At 25.5% G+C, this 14,766-nt stretch overlaps 2 protein-coding genes across 3 annotated transcripts in view; both read right to left on the bottom strand.

The window, feature by feature from the left end:
* Positions 1–10,657, bottom strand: part of LOC100209181 (multivesicular body subunit 12A) — a 30,792-nt gene extending 20,135 nt beyond the window's left edge. For both annotated transcript variants that reach the window (XM_065790966.1, XM_065790967.1), the window contains exons 1-6: positions 10,501–10,657; positions 7,403–7,589; positions 5,184–5,313; positions 4,592–4,717; positions 4,439–4,461; positions 3,833–3,894 (exon numbers count right to left, since the gene is read on the bottom strand). In XM_065790966.1, coding sequence (XP_065647038.1) covers positions 3,833–3,894; positions 4,439–4,461; positions 4,592–4,717; positions 5,184–5,313; positions 7,403–7,589; positions 10,501–10,566 — 594 coding nt within the window. In that variant the 5' untranslated portion in view covers positions 10,567–10,657. The remainder of the gene's footprint in view (positions 1–3,832; positions 3,895–4,438; positions 4,462–4,591; positions 4,718–5,183; positions 5,314–7,402; positions 7,590–10,500) is intronic.
* A 24-nt stretch (positions 10,658–10,681) lies between these two features.
* LOC105848613 (myotrophin) overlaps positions 10,682–14,766 on the bottom strand; it is a 63,752-nt gene continuing 59,667 nt past the window's right edge. The window contains exons 4-5 of the mRNA XM_065790968.1: positions 11,729–11,812; positions 10,682–11,222 (exon numbers count right to left, since the gene is read on the bottom strand). Of these exons, the coding sequence (XP_065647040.1) occupies positions 11,136–11,222; positions 11,729–11,812 (171 nt within the window). The 3' untranslated portion in view covers positions 10,682–11,135. The remainder of the gene's footprint in view (positions 11,223–11,728; positions 11,813–14,766) is intronic.

Here is a 14,766-nt window from a genome sequence, read left to right as displayed (position 1 = left end):
TGAGTTTTTATTATTGAAAGTGGTTTTTATTAGTATGACTAAACTTAAAATTATTTCTTTGATTAAAATAATAATAAAAAAAAAACTTTTTCAGTTATTTTTAATTATTAGTTGATCCTGAAAAAGATTTCATTATGAAAAATTGAATTCAAAAGATTCTATGAAAAAAACGGTTCACAGAATTTCAAAAAATTCGTGGCAAATTAAATTTATTTAAGCTGAAGAATTTGAAATATTTCACAAAAGTTATATTCAGCTCATTAAATTCATATTAAGAAGACTAACCGGTAATAATTTATAACTAATTACGAATAATATACTTTTAGTTATAATAGTTATGATTTATTTAACAATAAAATATTTGACAATTGCATTATAACAGCATAATTAACTGCCATAAACTTGCATAAAATGTTTTGAGTGAAATATATATTGGAATAATTATTTTTTTCATTTTCCTTACGATTTAAAGTTAAAAATGGAGAATAATTTATTGAATGAATCAACTATTAGTTAAAAATAACTAAAAATGTTTTTTTTTAAATATTATTTTAATCAAGAGAATAATTTTAAGTTTAGTCATATTAATAAAAACCATTTTCAGTAATAAAAACTTAGCTCGAGATGGTTTTTACATTCTAATAAGGGAAATCGCCAATACTAATCCATACTAATCAATACTATCAAATACTATCAAATGATGCATCAATACTAGTCGATACTCTCAAATGATACATCGCTAAAAATACTTTGTCAATACTATCAAATGATACATCGCTAAAAAGGGCAGAAAAAGACCTTTATGAAACAAAAGATATATTGCGCCGTACTATCGCAAGTGCAACAAGTGCAATCGCACTGGGCCCCCTATTAAATAAATTAGAAAAACTTCTCCAATACCATAAATTACTACGAATTAAAAGAAAAAATTTTTTTTTTTAGTTTCTGCACAGGGCCCCCAAAAGTTACAGCACGGCGCTGTATGAAGCATAACACAGGTCAACAAAAACAAAATTTTTTTCTGGTGCTAAGAAAACAATTTGTTTTTTATGTAGGATTTCTTATTTTGATTTCAAATATGCAACTCATTTTTTACCATCACGTCAAGTTGTGAAGATATTTGGGTTCAATTTTTTAGAATTTGGGGTAAAGTCCCTAATATTGTCAAAAAAAAAGTTGTTCAAAAGTATGTCAACCTGAGTCTCAAAAGAAGAGTATTTTATAGAGATTTTAAAGATGTTATTCGTTTGTAATAAAAATAAGTATTTTTTGGATTATTGCTGAAAAACATTTTGTTGACATTTTTTTAAGAGTCTTTAGCATTTTTTCAAATAATTTTTTTATCAAAAAATTTTAAGGAAAAATTTTTATGTTTTCTAAAATCTCTATACTATTTTCTAAAATACGCTTTTTTTGAGACCCAAGTTGACATACTTTTGAACAACTTTTTTTTTGACAATATTAGGGACTTTACCCCAAATATTAAAGATCTGAACCCAAATATCTTTACAACTTGACGTGATGGTAAAAAATGAGTTGCATATTTGAAATCAAAATGTGAAATGCAATCCAAAAAACAAGTTGTTTGCTCGGCACCAGAAAAAATTTTTTTTTTGTTGACCTTCAATTATAATTGATTGCAAAAAAGCAACAAATGTGTTAAACTATTTTTGCTTAAATCTGTAAATTAAGTTGAAATGCGCAATAAATTTGTTAGATTGATTTTTTCTTCAAGAATATCAAACAGCAAATAATTCAGACATAAAATTATGTCAAAATATGTCCATAGAAAATATATCTTACATATTTTATGTCAGCAGAAAATAATTCAGACATAAAAATATGTCAAAATATGTCGACAGAAAATATGTCTGACATATTTTATGTCAGCAGAAAATAATTCAGACATAAAATTATGTCAAAATATGTCGACAGAAAATATGTCTGCCATATTTTATGTCAGCAGAAAATAATTCAGACATAAAATTATGTCAAAATATGTTGACAGAAAATGTCTGACATATTTTATGTTGACATATAATGTCAGCAATGTTGACATATAATGTCAACATATGTTGACATTTAATGTCAGCAGAAAATAATTCAGACATAAAATTATGTCAAAATATGTCGACAGAAAATATGTCTGACATATTTTATGTCAGCAGAAAATAATTCAGACATAAAATTATGTCAAAATATGTCAATCGAAAATATGTGGGACATATTTTATATCGGCAGAAAATATGTTTGAAAATATGTCGACAGATCTGCCAGACATATTATGTCGTAACAACTCTGTTCTTCAATGAAGCCTTAATTCACACAATAATAATCACATCAATAAAGACTGACTGAATTTTAAAAATATTTTGTGAACCACTTTATTGGTTTTGATAATTTTTTAATGGTTTAAAGCAAACTTATATCCTTTTTAAATAATACACTTGCAGTTTAAAAGAAACTTGGTTGTAAACAAAGAAAATGTATTTGCAAGTAGAAGTAAAAAAGCTTATTTTAGACAAGTGTCTTAAAAAATGTAATATTTCAATTGATTTGCTTGCAAAATTTCAAAATCATCAAATTGCGGAGTGCTGAAACAAACTGTTAACACTATTAACTTAAAAAAAACCGGAATGAACTGCCAAAAGAAAAACAAAAATTATTATTTTGAATCATAAAAAAAACAATCAACTAGTTCAGACATGATCTGGATTTGAAGCTGTCAACTGTAAGCCAATCATCGTACTTCATGACATTAACCATTAAGTGACAACCACATGCATTAAAGGAGAACTATCGTATTTCGATAACATTCATGGCTTGGTTTTAAATGTGGATTGGAAAAAAAGTAGAGAAACCAAAAAGAGATCCGTCATGTTGAGAACTTCATCAAAAAATTATTGGGTGGATTGATGCAAATCCAAATAATTTCATTTGGGATATCGAAACAAAACCCGGGTGTACCCAAGTCTACAATCCAAGAAGTCAAAAAGAGATATGGCTACAAGACATACAAAAAGGAGAAATTCCCTGGAAGATCCCAACAGCAGTTCAGAGAAAGCCAAAAATGTGGTCAAAAACTGTTAAAAGAAAAATTTCTGGAAAATCAAAAGTGGATATAATGGGTGATGAAATTTACTGTAAAGTCAACTGTATGATGCTCTGAGGCCAATAGTTTTATACAATTCTAAAAGGAACCAAGTCTGGAGTTTCGCTAAAAACAATTAAAACCAAAAAATTTGTCAAAAATTTTTTGGTTTGAGAAGCCTTTTGTTCGTGTGGTTTTAAAACTCAGACATTTTTCACAAGCGGAAATATGGATTCAATGTTTATGTAAAAAATGTTTAAAATAAGTAAAATTACGTTGTGTGAATAAAAATGTTAAGAACACATAATGGTTTATGTTTAGTCTATGCTTTTCTTTACACACCATCCTTGTTAAGAACACATAATGGTCTATGTTTAATCTATGTTTTTCTTTATACACCATCCTTTTTAAGAACACATAATGATGTTTAGTCTATGTTTTTTTTTACACACCATCCTTGATAAAAACACATAATGGTCTATGTTTTTCTTTACACAACATCCTTTTTAAGAACACATAATGGTCTATGTTTTTGTTTACACACTATCCTTAAACCACAAAAATATCATTTTTAAACTTAACTTTAAAATTGATTTGTTAATTTTTTCTCTGAAATTTTTTCTCTGCACCTTAAACTATTAAAAACTTAAAATTAGCGTAAAAATATATTTCAAATTATAACAAGACATAGAAAAAAGTTCCAATTGAGCAAGCAAGACTTTAAATTCACAACTAACTTACGTTATCCATTTTGTTTGATCCATAGTATCTGGGATTTATTTCAAAGGGAACACCATCAAGATCTAAAAGGTAAAACTGCCTTCATAAACATTCGGAAAATTAACACAAATAAATGTAAACATTATTTGGAAAAAAAACAATACCAATATATAAAAACATATATATTGGTAAAGTCCTTGTACTGCAAAAATCTTTAGCAACTTTAAAACTCTATAGTAAAAATAGTATACAATTTTAGGAGTCTGGGATCTATCATTTTAAACCTACACATATATAAAATGCGTGACTAATAAACTGAAAGATTCCAGGTTCAAAAAAATTAGATTTTTAGACTACAATTATCATGCATTTTTCTCTCAATTATATTTGTGATCTATGAATTCACAAAACATATTCAGAACCTCTATACAAAATAGTGATCTATGAAGTCACAAAACATATTCAGAACCTCTATATAAAATAGTGAATAAACCATGTGTTTAAAGATTTTAAATAAAGTGATTACATCAAAAGTTATGGTTATGTTAAAAGTAATTTAAACATTGTAAATAAACACGGTCACAGCAAAAGTTATGGATTAAAAGTAATTTATTAACCAGCATCTACCTGTGACTAAACTCCCTGGCGATCTAGGAAAAATAATACATTATAAAAATTATGAAAAAAATTAAATTATTAGTTATACACAAAGTTAAATCTAAAAAGTAGATTTTCACATTGATAACAAAAATTTAATAACTTTTTATAAACAAAATTTACAGTGGCTGTATATTGTTTTCCTTTTGCACAGTTGCTAATGGTGGAATCGGAGGGGCTTGACGAAGAGGAGTGCGACGTTTAATATTATCTACTTTAAAGATAATTTGATTTTCATTTAAGTTTGTACTAAAAAAAAAAATGTATAAAAAGTTCTTTATAATCAAAATTTTATAGCATATTATTGTTATAATATTTAAAAAATTTTCATAAAATTTACAGATATCAATATTGATAAATATCTGATACAAAATGCATAGCAGATGAAAATTGTTACACAAATATTTTCTAATATTCTAAATTTATTGTCTTTTTTGTTTTGAAAACTTCATGCAGTGTCTGCTGTTATAACTGATTTTGTAAAGTAACTTTATAACTGATGTTATGAAGTCTTTTTATATCATTAGCAAAAAACTAAAACAAAATTAAATGCGCAACTCTTACATGTTAAATCTAATTTAACCTTGATTTATATTTACTATAAACCTGTACTACAAATTGCTAGTGCAATTTTGATTTGAACATTTTCATTGATTAATGGTAGACGTTTTTTATTAATGTTATCAAAAATAAAAAAATAAAATCTAGATAAAACCTTGTTGAACACCAATTAGAAGGTATAAATTCGCCTTTTGCAAGTACTTTTATATCTGTTATAGCTTTTTCAACTGAAGTTCTTAAATCTCGTTTATAACAAAGTATGTGCTTTCGAAGACCTTTTTCTCCTGAAAAAAAAAATCAAAAATAAATAAATATGTTAAATTAATCTAAGAAATACATCAGGGTTGCAATATCAGGGTGGATATGATTAAAAATTGTTAAACCATTTGTACTCCCGTTTTACATATTAAACACTCTTTTAAATTCCTTTTAGTAATAGATAATAATAATTTTAGATGATAAATAAAAAAACAAAGAGGTAACAGAGTATCTGACCAATGTGCATTGATCCTAATACGCATTTTAATCCCTTGGAAAAAGTTACTAGAGATGAAATAAAATAATTTTATTAATTTTATTTTCTCTTCATAAGCCAAATTATATTTTATGAAAATTTTCCAAATTGCAAAAAATAACTAAATAACTAACAAAAATTTATTTTTAAACAAAGTTTAATATTTGAAAAAACAATACTTTTTCAAATAGCTACTTTATCTAAATGGCTAATTTTAATAATCTAATCCAAATAGGGTAAATTTAATAAATCACAAAGTAATTAAAATAAAATAAAATAAAATAAAAAGGCTTAAGTTAATTAAAATAAAATAAAAATACAATGGCTAGATGACGATTTTAATTACTTTTAAAAAGTGAAATTATTTTAAAAAAAATTAAAATCTACAGGAATATTATTCATTTTAATCCCTTGGAAAAAGTTACTAGAGATGAAATAAAATAATTTTATTAATTTTATTTTCTCTTCATAAGCCAAATTATATTTTATGAAAATTTTCCAAATTGCAAAAAATAACTAAATAACTAACAAAAATTTATTTTTAAACAAAGTTTAATATTTGAAAAAACAATACTTTTTCAAATAGCTACTTTATCTAAATGGCTAATTTTAATAATCTAATCCAAATAGGGTAAATTTAATAAATCACAAAGTAATTAAAATAAAATAAAATAAAATAAAAAGGCTTAAGTTAATTAAAATAAAATAAAAATACAATGGCTAGATGACGATTTTAATTACTTTTAAAAAGTGAAATTATTTTAAAAAAAATTAAAATCTACAGGAATATTATTCATTTTAATCCCTTGGAAAAAGTTACTAGAGATGAAATAAAATAATTTTATTAATTTTATTTTCTCTTCATAAGCCAAATTATATTTTATGAAAATTTTCCAAATTGCAAAAAATAACTAAATAACTAACAAAAATTTATTTTTAAACAAAGTTTAATATTTGAAAAAACAATACTTTTTCAAATAGCTACTTTATCTAAATGGCTAATTTTAATAATCTAATCCAAATAGGGTAAATTTAATAAATCACAAAGTAATTAAAATAAAATAAAATAAAATAAAAAGGCTTAAGTTAATTAAAATAAAATAAAAATACAATGGCTAGATGACGATTTTAATTACTTTTAAAAAGTGAAATTATTTTAAAAAAAATTAAAATCTACAGGAATATTATTCATTTTAATCCCTTGGAAAAAGTTACTAGAGATGAAATAAAATAATTTTATTAATTTTATTTTCTCTTCATAAGCCAAATTATATTTTATGAAAATTTTCCAAATTGCAAAAAATAACTAAATAACTAACAAAAATTTATTATTAAACAAAGTTTAATATTTGAAAAAACAATACTTTTTCAAATAGCTACTTTATCTAAATGGCTAATTTTAATAATCTAATCCAAATAGGGTAAATTTAATAAATCACAAAGTAATTAAAATAAAATAAAATAAAATAAAAAGGCTTAAGTTAATTAAAATAAAATAAAAATACAATGGCTAGATGACGATTTTAATTACTTTTAAAAAGTGAAATTATTTTTAAAAAAATTAAAATCTACAGGAATATTATTCAGCTTAAATTATTCAACTTTTTTTTAATAGTTGTTAAACCCTCTTTTAACTCTAGAAGTCCAAAACACAAACAAATGAACAGCAGCTGTGCTGAGAAACAAATTAAGTGCAGTTCTTTCAGGAGGTGGATTTAAACTCTTTATCTATAGCTTCTAAAGAAAGCTCTCTACCACAAGGTTGCTATTGCACTAGTGTAATAAAACTTTCTAATTTGATTAATTCTTAGTTTAAAATTAAATTTTTAGACAATGAATTAGCATTTATAATAAATTACTTGTGTCTTTGGTAATATAGCACCCTGCATAATCATCTGGAACATCTTTGTCTTCAGGTATAATTAAAATATCAGTCACTACATTTTGATCATTTAAGTAACGTTTATAAGCTATGAAACGTTTTGCTTTGTTGCGCCAACTACTATCAAAAAGATTTGCTTCTTGTTTTAGATAAGTAGAATCAATCTAAAAAATTAAATATTTTATAGCTATTTAGTAAAATAGTAAAGTTTTTTAAAAAAAAGTTCAAACTTTATACTAAAACAAAAAGTTATACATGATTTATATAATTTTTCTTTAGCTACTCAAGTTTTTGCTAAACATTATTATAATAAAACATTAAAAAATGAAAAAGAAAATAACCCTTTAAATAAAGCTGTTGCAACTTGCTTCAGCTACAAAAATTTAAAATATGATTATTATGAAAAATTCTCTTTGATTTAAACATAGCCAACTGAGACAAAAAAAATTTTTTAAACACAATATTAAACCACAATAGTAGTACAAGTGTTTTGTGCAATCACCAGAGATCAATTTACTAATTTTAATTTAATTTAAATAAAGATTTTTTTTGACATTACCCATTTAATATAATTTAATGGAATATACTCTAATAATTGCAAAAAATCTGTGATAAAACAAAAACAAAAATTAGGCTTTAATCTAATCAATCAATATCAAAATACTTTGAGCTGGCTCCATGTGTGTGTTTAGTTTTATTATTATTTTAAAAAAATATTTGATTTTATAACTTTTTAAGTAAGACTTAAAATACACATTTTTATTATTATTATATATAATAATAACATTAACAACAATAATAATAGTTATTATTATATTAATAATAATAATAGTTATTAAATATAATAATAACATTAACAAAAGTAATAATAATAGTAATAATAGTAATAATAATAATAATAAGTTGCTGCGAGAAAAGATTAAAATGAAGATTTACTAAATAAAAGTTTGAAATCTCAAAGTAAATAGATATTGAATTCACGCTTGAAAAGGATAGCAACCTTTTAGCTCTGTGTCAATAGGCAATTAGCTATAGCATCATTTAGGTGACTACTAAAGATACTAGTTGTGGCAGTTTATCAAATTAGTTTTTAGATTTATTTAAGTGACTAGAGTTGATTGCAGTTTTGGGAGTAAACTCCATCATTTGACTACTCTGTTAAGGAAAAAGTTAAGTCTAATAGAAATAGCATGCATGTTGTGGTTTAAAAGAGGCTTTAAAAGACTCTTTGAAGAGACATTGAGTGTGTACTGATTTACTTGGAAAGATGGAGGGGGTCAATTTTTGGGTTCAGCCAATTATTATTTTCCTAGTTATTAAAAAATATATAGTTATAGACGAAATCAACTTTAGTGTTCTTTTAGAATGTGAGCAACTTAAAAGTAAATAAATCTAATATTAACTAGTATTTTATTTGAAAAATAGTTTGAAAAATTAACATAAATAAACTGCTTTAAACATACCAAATTTTTTATTGCAAAGAAATGTGTTATTAAAAATAAGGTGGAAATTCTTTCTGCATTAATTTAAAGATTTTAAGCTAAAAAGATGAAGGTTTTTTTTATTAACCTAAAAACAAAAATATCTGAAAGTTTTCTTTTTGTTAACTGTACATCTAAACCTAAGTAAATTGCAACATTTAAAATCATGTTTTTTTTAATAAATATTATATTTACATAAGTGTATCTAAATATATGGCATTTATATTAAAAGACCCTTTTTTACAGGACCCAATTATGTCTAAAAATATATAAAATTAAAAAATGGATTATTTACATTTCATTATATATTGATATGTTTTTATTTTAAAATCTAATTCACTTCAACAAGGCTGTAAGCCTTGTTGGGAGTGAATTATTCTCACTATTAAGTTAAGTTATTAATCCCACTATTAAATTAATCCCACTATTAAGCTGGGAGTTACTAGAAAACAAAGAGTATAGTTATAGAGCAAAGAAACAGTTGATAGAAGACTTGAAAAGTTGTAAATAGTATGAGTCAGAAAAACATGAAGATGGCAGAGAGTTCCAAAGGATTGAAGTGCAGGAAAAAAACTAGATGAATAAAGTTTTTAGAGAATGCAAGGATAGATACAGTAGAAGGCTGCACTTTTGCTGAATGACAAGTCAAGCAAAAATAAGTTTTGGTTGATGGAACTAGAGATGATAGTTCCTTTGAGTAACCACCATGATAGTATCTGTAGAAAAGAGGAAAAGATACAACCTTACAACAATGGAAGCAAACTTAGAAGATACTAACTTTGCAATTGATTGTATATACTGTTTCAATGAGAGGTCACTAGTGAATGATAATCTACAAAGGTGTAGAGAGGAGGCTCAGAGAGATTGTTGCCATTCATTAATTAAGAATGTTGACTGTATTTTGATAGTTGTTTGCAGTAAATAACTGAGTTTTGTTAGAGTTAAAATTCACAAGCCACTGCTAGCCCTAAGCAGAAGTGAGATCAGATTCAAGATTGACTACCTGTTCTAAGGCAGTCAATCTTTAGTCTGATCTCAGTTCTGTCTGTTTGAAATGCGGTAGTGGTGTAGTGGTAGAGTGCTTACCTCATAAGTAAGAAGAATCGATCCCCACCACATTCCTAGTAGTACTGCACTTAACTAGTTTCTCTGCGCAGCAACCTTGTTTGTCAAGGTTCATGTTTCAGAGTTACAGAGTTGAGAGGGTTGTAACCACAATTATAGTAGCCTCCTTGCTTGTAGTGATTTTCTTGGCCTTGGAGAGGTGAATTAACATAAAAAAAAGAAAATGAAAAGATTTAAGTATTTGTCAAGACAGGAGTATAATCTTGAGTTGTCAGCAAATAGAACCACTTTAGATGTAAGATAATCAGGAAGATCTTTAATGTAGATAAGAAACAATACAGGACCACAAATAGAACTTTGAGTTTGGTATATAAGTTACTGGAAATAAAGAAAAGTGTTGGCCTACAAGGATGAAAGGAGTTTTTTAAATTCATTAATTATAACCAACTAAATTTATGTTTTATAACAAATAATATGTAAAAAATATGTTTAATAAAAAAATAGAATACTTATAGCAAAGAGTACTTACAACTATAGTTTCAGGATCTGCATCCTTTCCTGTTAACAAGAATACATCTGTTACAAATTCTGCCATTAATTTTATAAAAATCTATTTTAACTATTTGTAAATTTAAAACTTTAAGAAAATATTTTTAAAAAATTTTATTTTTTTATTTTTAAATTATTAAAACCAAAAAACTTCAAATAAATAATGTTTACAAATTAAATTTTTTATACATTTTTAATATAATCACAATACATGAGTAAATAACATAGTTATTATAAAACCTATAATTAATACATAATTATTACAAAACTAGCAACCTACATATAACAAAATATAATTGAAACAAATATCTCAGTTAAAAAATATTCATTTTCATGCAAATTCACTAGCATGCAAATAAACAAAAAACAACACCTTGCACTTAAAAAAAATTGTGCGTTTTAAGCTTTAAAAATTTCTTTTAAAAAATGATCAAAAAGTAATTTTAAAATGTAAAAAAAAAAAAAATTGCATTATAAATATTACTAAAAGAATTTTTAAAACCATTTATTTATTTAGAATAGAGATAAAAAATTTAAAGTAACACTAAATAAATGTTGTTAAAATCTTTACGTAGTACCATTCTCTAAAGTACAAAATTAAGAAAAAAGAGATAGTCATTTCAAAAGTTGTTTAATTGCCTCCGTTTCTGCAACTTGAAATGCTGTTTCGCCACTTGGTGATTTTATATTTTTATCAGCACCCTAAATGAAAAATTAGTTTTTACATATTATTGGATTAACTAAAACTACAAACTTCTGAAAATCTGCACATAATAGAGAAATATAATTATAAAATATATTTATGGTAAGAAAAAAGTTATTTTTCACACCTTTTTTATCATACTTTTGTAATTAGATAAAACAAAAAGGTGTTTAAACTGATTACAAAAGGTGTTTAAAAAACAAGTTTTCATATTTTAAATTATTAAATAAAAAATAAATGTAGTGGAGAAACATTAAAATAAAACAAATAAACTTGTATAATATGAAACATGTTTTCGAATAAAACTGACATTTCAATTATCTCTTAGCAGTTCCCTTTCTATTATTTACATTTTATTATAAAAATTGACAATTATTGCCAATCAAACTGCTAAAATTTACCCTCCATAAATAGCTAATCATTGATCTTTAATTTATGATTTCAAAACTGCCGAAAATTTAAAAATATTTAAGTTATTAAACAATAAAAATGATTTTAAAAATACCTTATCTAAAAGAAGTTTTACACATGATGTGTGTCCTTCATACACTGCGTTTAACAATGGTGAATTTCCATGCTTATCAACAACCTAAATGTTTATTGTAAAGCAAGCAAAAATAAATGTAATTAAAAAATTACAATAATAAAAGTGTTTTAATTACTGTAAACCATGGTTAATTGAGTACCAGGGTGTTAAAAGAGTACAAACATGGAAAAAGTTTAGAAATGTTATAACATTTTTTGGTATTGCTGTTATAGATTTAATTCTTTTTTAGCATTATTTATACAATCAAGACCTATCTGAAATTGCAATTGTTTTTTGAAAACATGTAATCAGTAAGTGAAAGATTTACTTTTAATTTGCATGTCGAAATGCGTCAAAAAAATAATGTCTTTGAACTCTTCTCTGAGGAGAAAATTCCAAATTTTAACATTAGTTATGGATAACATATTGATGTGTTATTTATAATTCAATTTCAACTGCATTATGTAATTATTTTTTTTAGGATTTTTTTTTTAAAAATGTATTTGACCAATGACTTTGGGACTAATTGAGGTCATTTACAAAAACTCTTGAGAAAAAATTATGCCCAAATATTTACAAAATCCTAATAGTAGCTACAATTTGATAGCAAAATCGTTGCAAATACATCCATAATTTTCTCACACAAAATCAATCAAACGCAAATCTGGTGGTGGTAGAAAGGAAGGTTTTAAAGATATAAAACTAGTTAGAAAACTGGTTAACAATTTTAGGAACAACCCAAGCCTTTCACTAAAGGAACCTGCAAAAATATATGGATTTTGTTGCAAAAGTTAGAAACAAACATGGTTTTCATTCTTTCAAAGCACAAAAACTAACCAACCATTCTGAAACTCAACAAAAAAAGTGCAAGAACCCTCAGCAGAAAGTTGTATGACAATTTTATTTCTAAAATTTCTGTATTATTGAAGACGGTGAAACTTATATCAAGTATGATCATCAACAAATTCCTGGTGCTGTTTATTATATTGCCAAATAAAGAGGAAAAGTAGATAAGAAATTTAAATACATAAAACATGACAAGTTCGATAAAAAAGCTTTGATTTGGCAAGCTATTTGCAGTTGTGGCAAAAAGTCTGCACCTTATATTTCTCAGCCCACACTTTCTGGTCAAATTTATGTTAAAGAATGTTTACAAAAACGCCTTTTACTTCTCATTAAATCACACAATAAAAGACCTGTGTTCTGGCCTGATTTAGCTTCAATTCATTATTGTAAACTAGCTATGGAATGGTATAAAAAGAATAATGTGAAATTTGTGCCTAAAACAGAAAATTCTCAAAACAGCCCAGAATTGAAAATTACTGGGCTATTATTAAAAGAAATATGAAAAAACAAAAAAGCTTTGCAGAAACATTAAAGATATTAAAATATCATTTAAAAAAGCATCAAATAGTTTTGATTCTTATTCTGTGCGCAAGCTTATGGGTACCACTAAAGCAAAAGCTTGAAAGTTTATTAGATTCACACAGGAATGATTAATTTTTTTTTTTATGTTTGATCTTCTTATATTATTATATTAAAATTATTACTTGGTTCGAAATAAAAATTGAGGAGTACTTTTTTTTAGTTGTTTTTCTACTTTCACATTTACTTCGTGTACACGCTTTAGGTCAAAAAGAGGTTGGTTTGAAAGTTTAACTTTCGAGAACTGGTTTCTGAGTACCTTACTGCCAAAATTAAAAAGACTGGAAGAGAGAAAGGTGGTAATTAGCGAGTATCTGGCATGTCATATCAATATGAATATTCTCAAAACTTGTGAAGACAAAAATGTTGCTTTTGTGGCATTGCCACCGAATTCAACCCATCTAACTCAACCAATAAACGTTGCATATTTCGACAGATGAAAATTGACTAGAGACAAATATTGACTGAATGGAAACAGGGAATCAGAGAGTGTGCCACAACTCTCAACAAAGAGTCTTTTCCAGTTTTGTTGAAACAATTGGATGATAATCTAAAGGAAAATGGCAGAGAAAACCTAAAGTCTGGTTCTGATAAATGTGGTATATATCATTGAACCAAGATAGAGTCCTACAGAAACTACCAAACGGTGCGCCACAATCAACGTTGTCACCAAATCGACTCCATCAACATGTTAGCAATTCTTTCATTGAATTCTTAAGTCAAACTAGATCGGATGATACACCTTCAATTCGAAATGTTAGACGTAAGTTGAATGTACCAGCGGGTAAGAGTATATCCACAGCCAATGTCGAACAGAATATAGGAGGTGCTGCTACTAGTAAAAAAACAGGACAAAGGACAAACCAGAAAACAAAGCAGCCAAACGAAAATACAAAGAAATACTACTAACACAGGCTCAAAACAAAGGAAAAAAAGGCAACTTCCAGTAGAATCAGACATAGAATCAGACAGAATCGAGTCCAGCAACAGTGATAAGGTTCAAAATGAAAAAATGTAATTTGTTAAGTAGAATTTTTTATTTGCTAGTAATCAATTAGTAATCAATTCATGACATATTTGTATAGTATTATACTTAGGCAATTGTTAGTAATGTGCATTAACATTGTAACATCTATAGTAGGTAGTTTCATAAAATGTTGATCTCAGTTTTTTTAAGTTTGTAAAAACTGACCGGTAACAATTTTTTAAATTTTGATAGTTAATTCAAGCTTCAAGCACAATATATATATATATATATATATATATATATATATATATATATATATATATATATATATATATATATATATATATATATATATATATATATATATATATAACTATATACATATATATGTGTATACCTATAGTAAAGGCGTTAAATATACAGTTTGTAGTTTAAAAACAGTAATTGGCTTGTCTTTGGTATTTGAAGTGATAAAATTAAGCTTAGATTACAACAAAACGCATTAATTTAATTGAGAAAACTAATTAAATTTAATGTTTTTTTAAAAAACCACAAAAACGCAAATTAAAAGATTAGAATGTTTTTACTTTTATTTTTTTACTGTAAAACACGTGCGGAGTGTTGC

This window comes from Hydra vulgaris, chromosome 02 (genome assembly GCF_038396675.1).
Source record: "Hydra vulgaris chromosome 02, alternate assembly HydraT2T_AEP".
Classification (NCBI taxonomy): Eukaryota; Metazoa; Cnidaria; class Hydrozoa; order Anthoathecata; family Hydridae; genus Hydra; species Hydra vulgaris.
The sequence above is the reverse complement of the archived record's forward strand: the minus strand, read 5'-3'. Positions and strand labels throughout refer to the sequence as shown.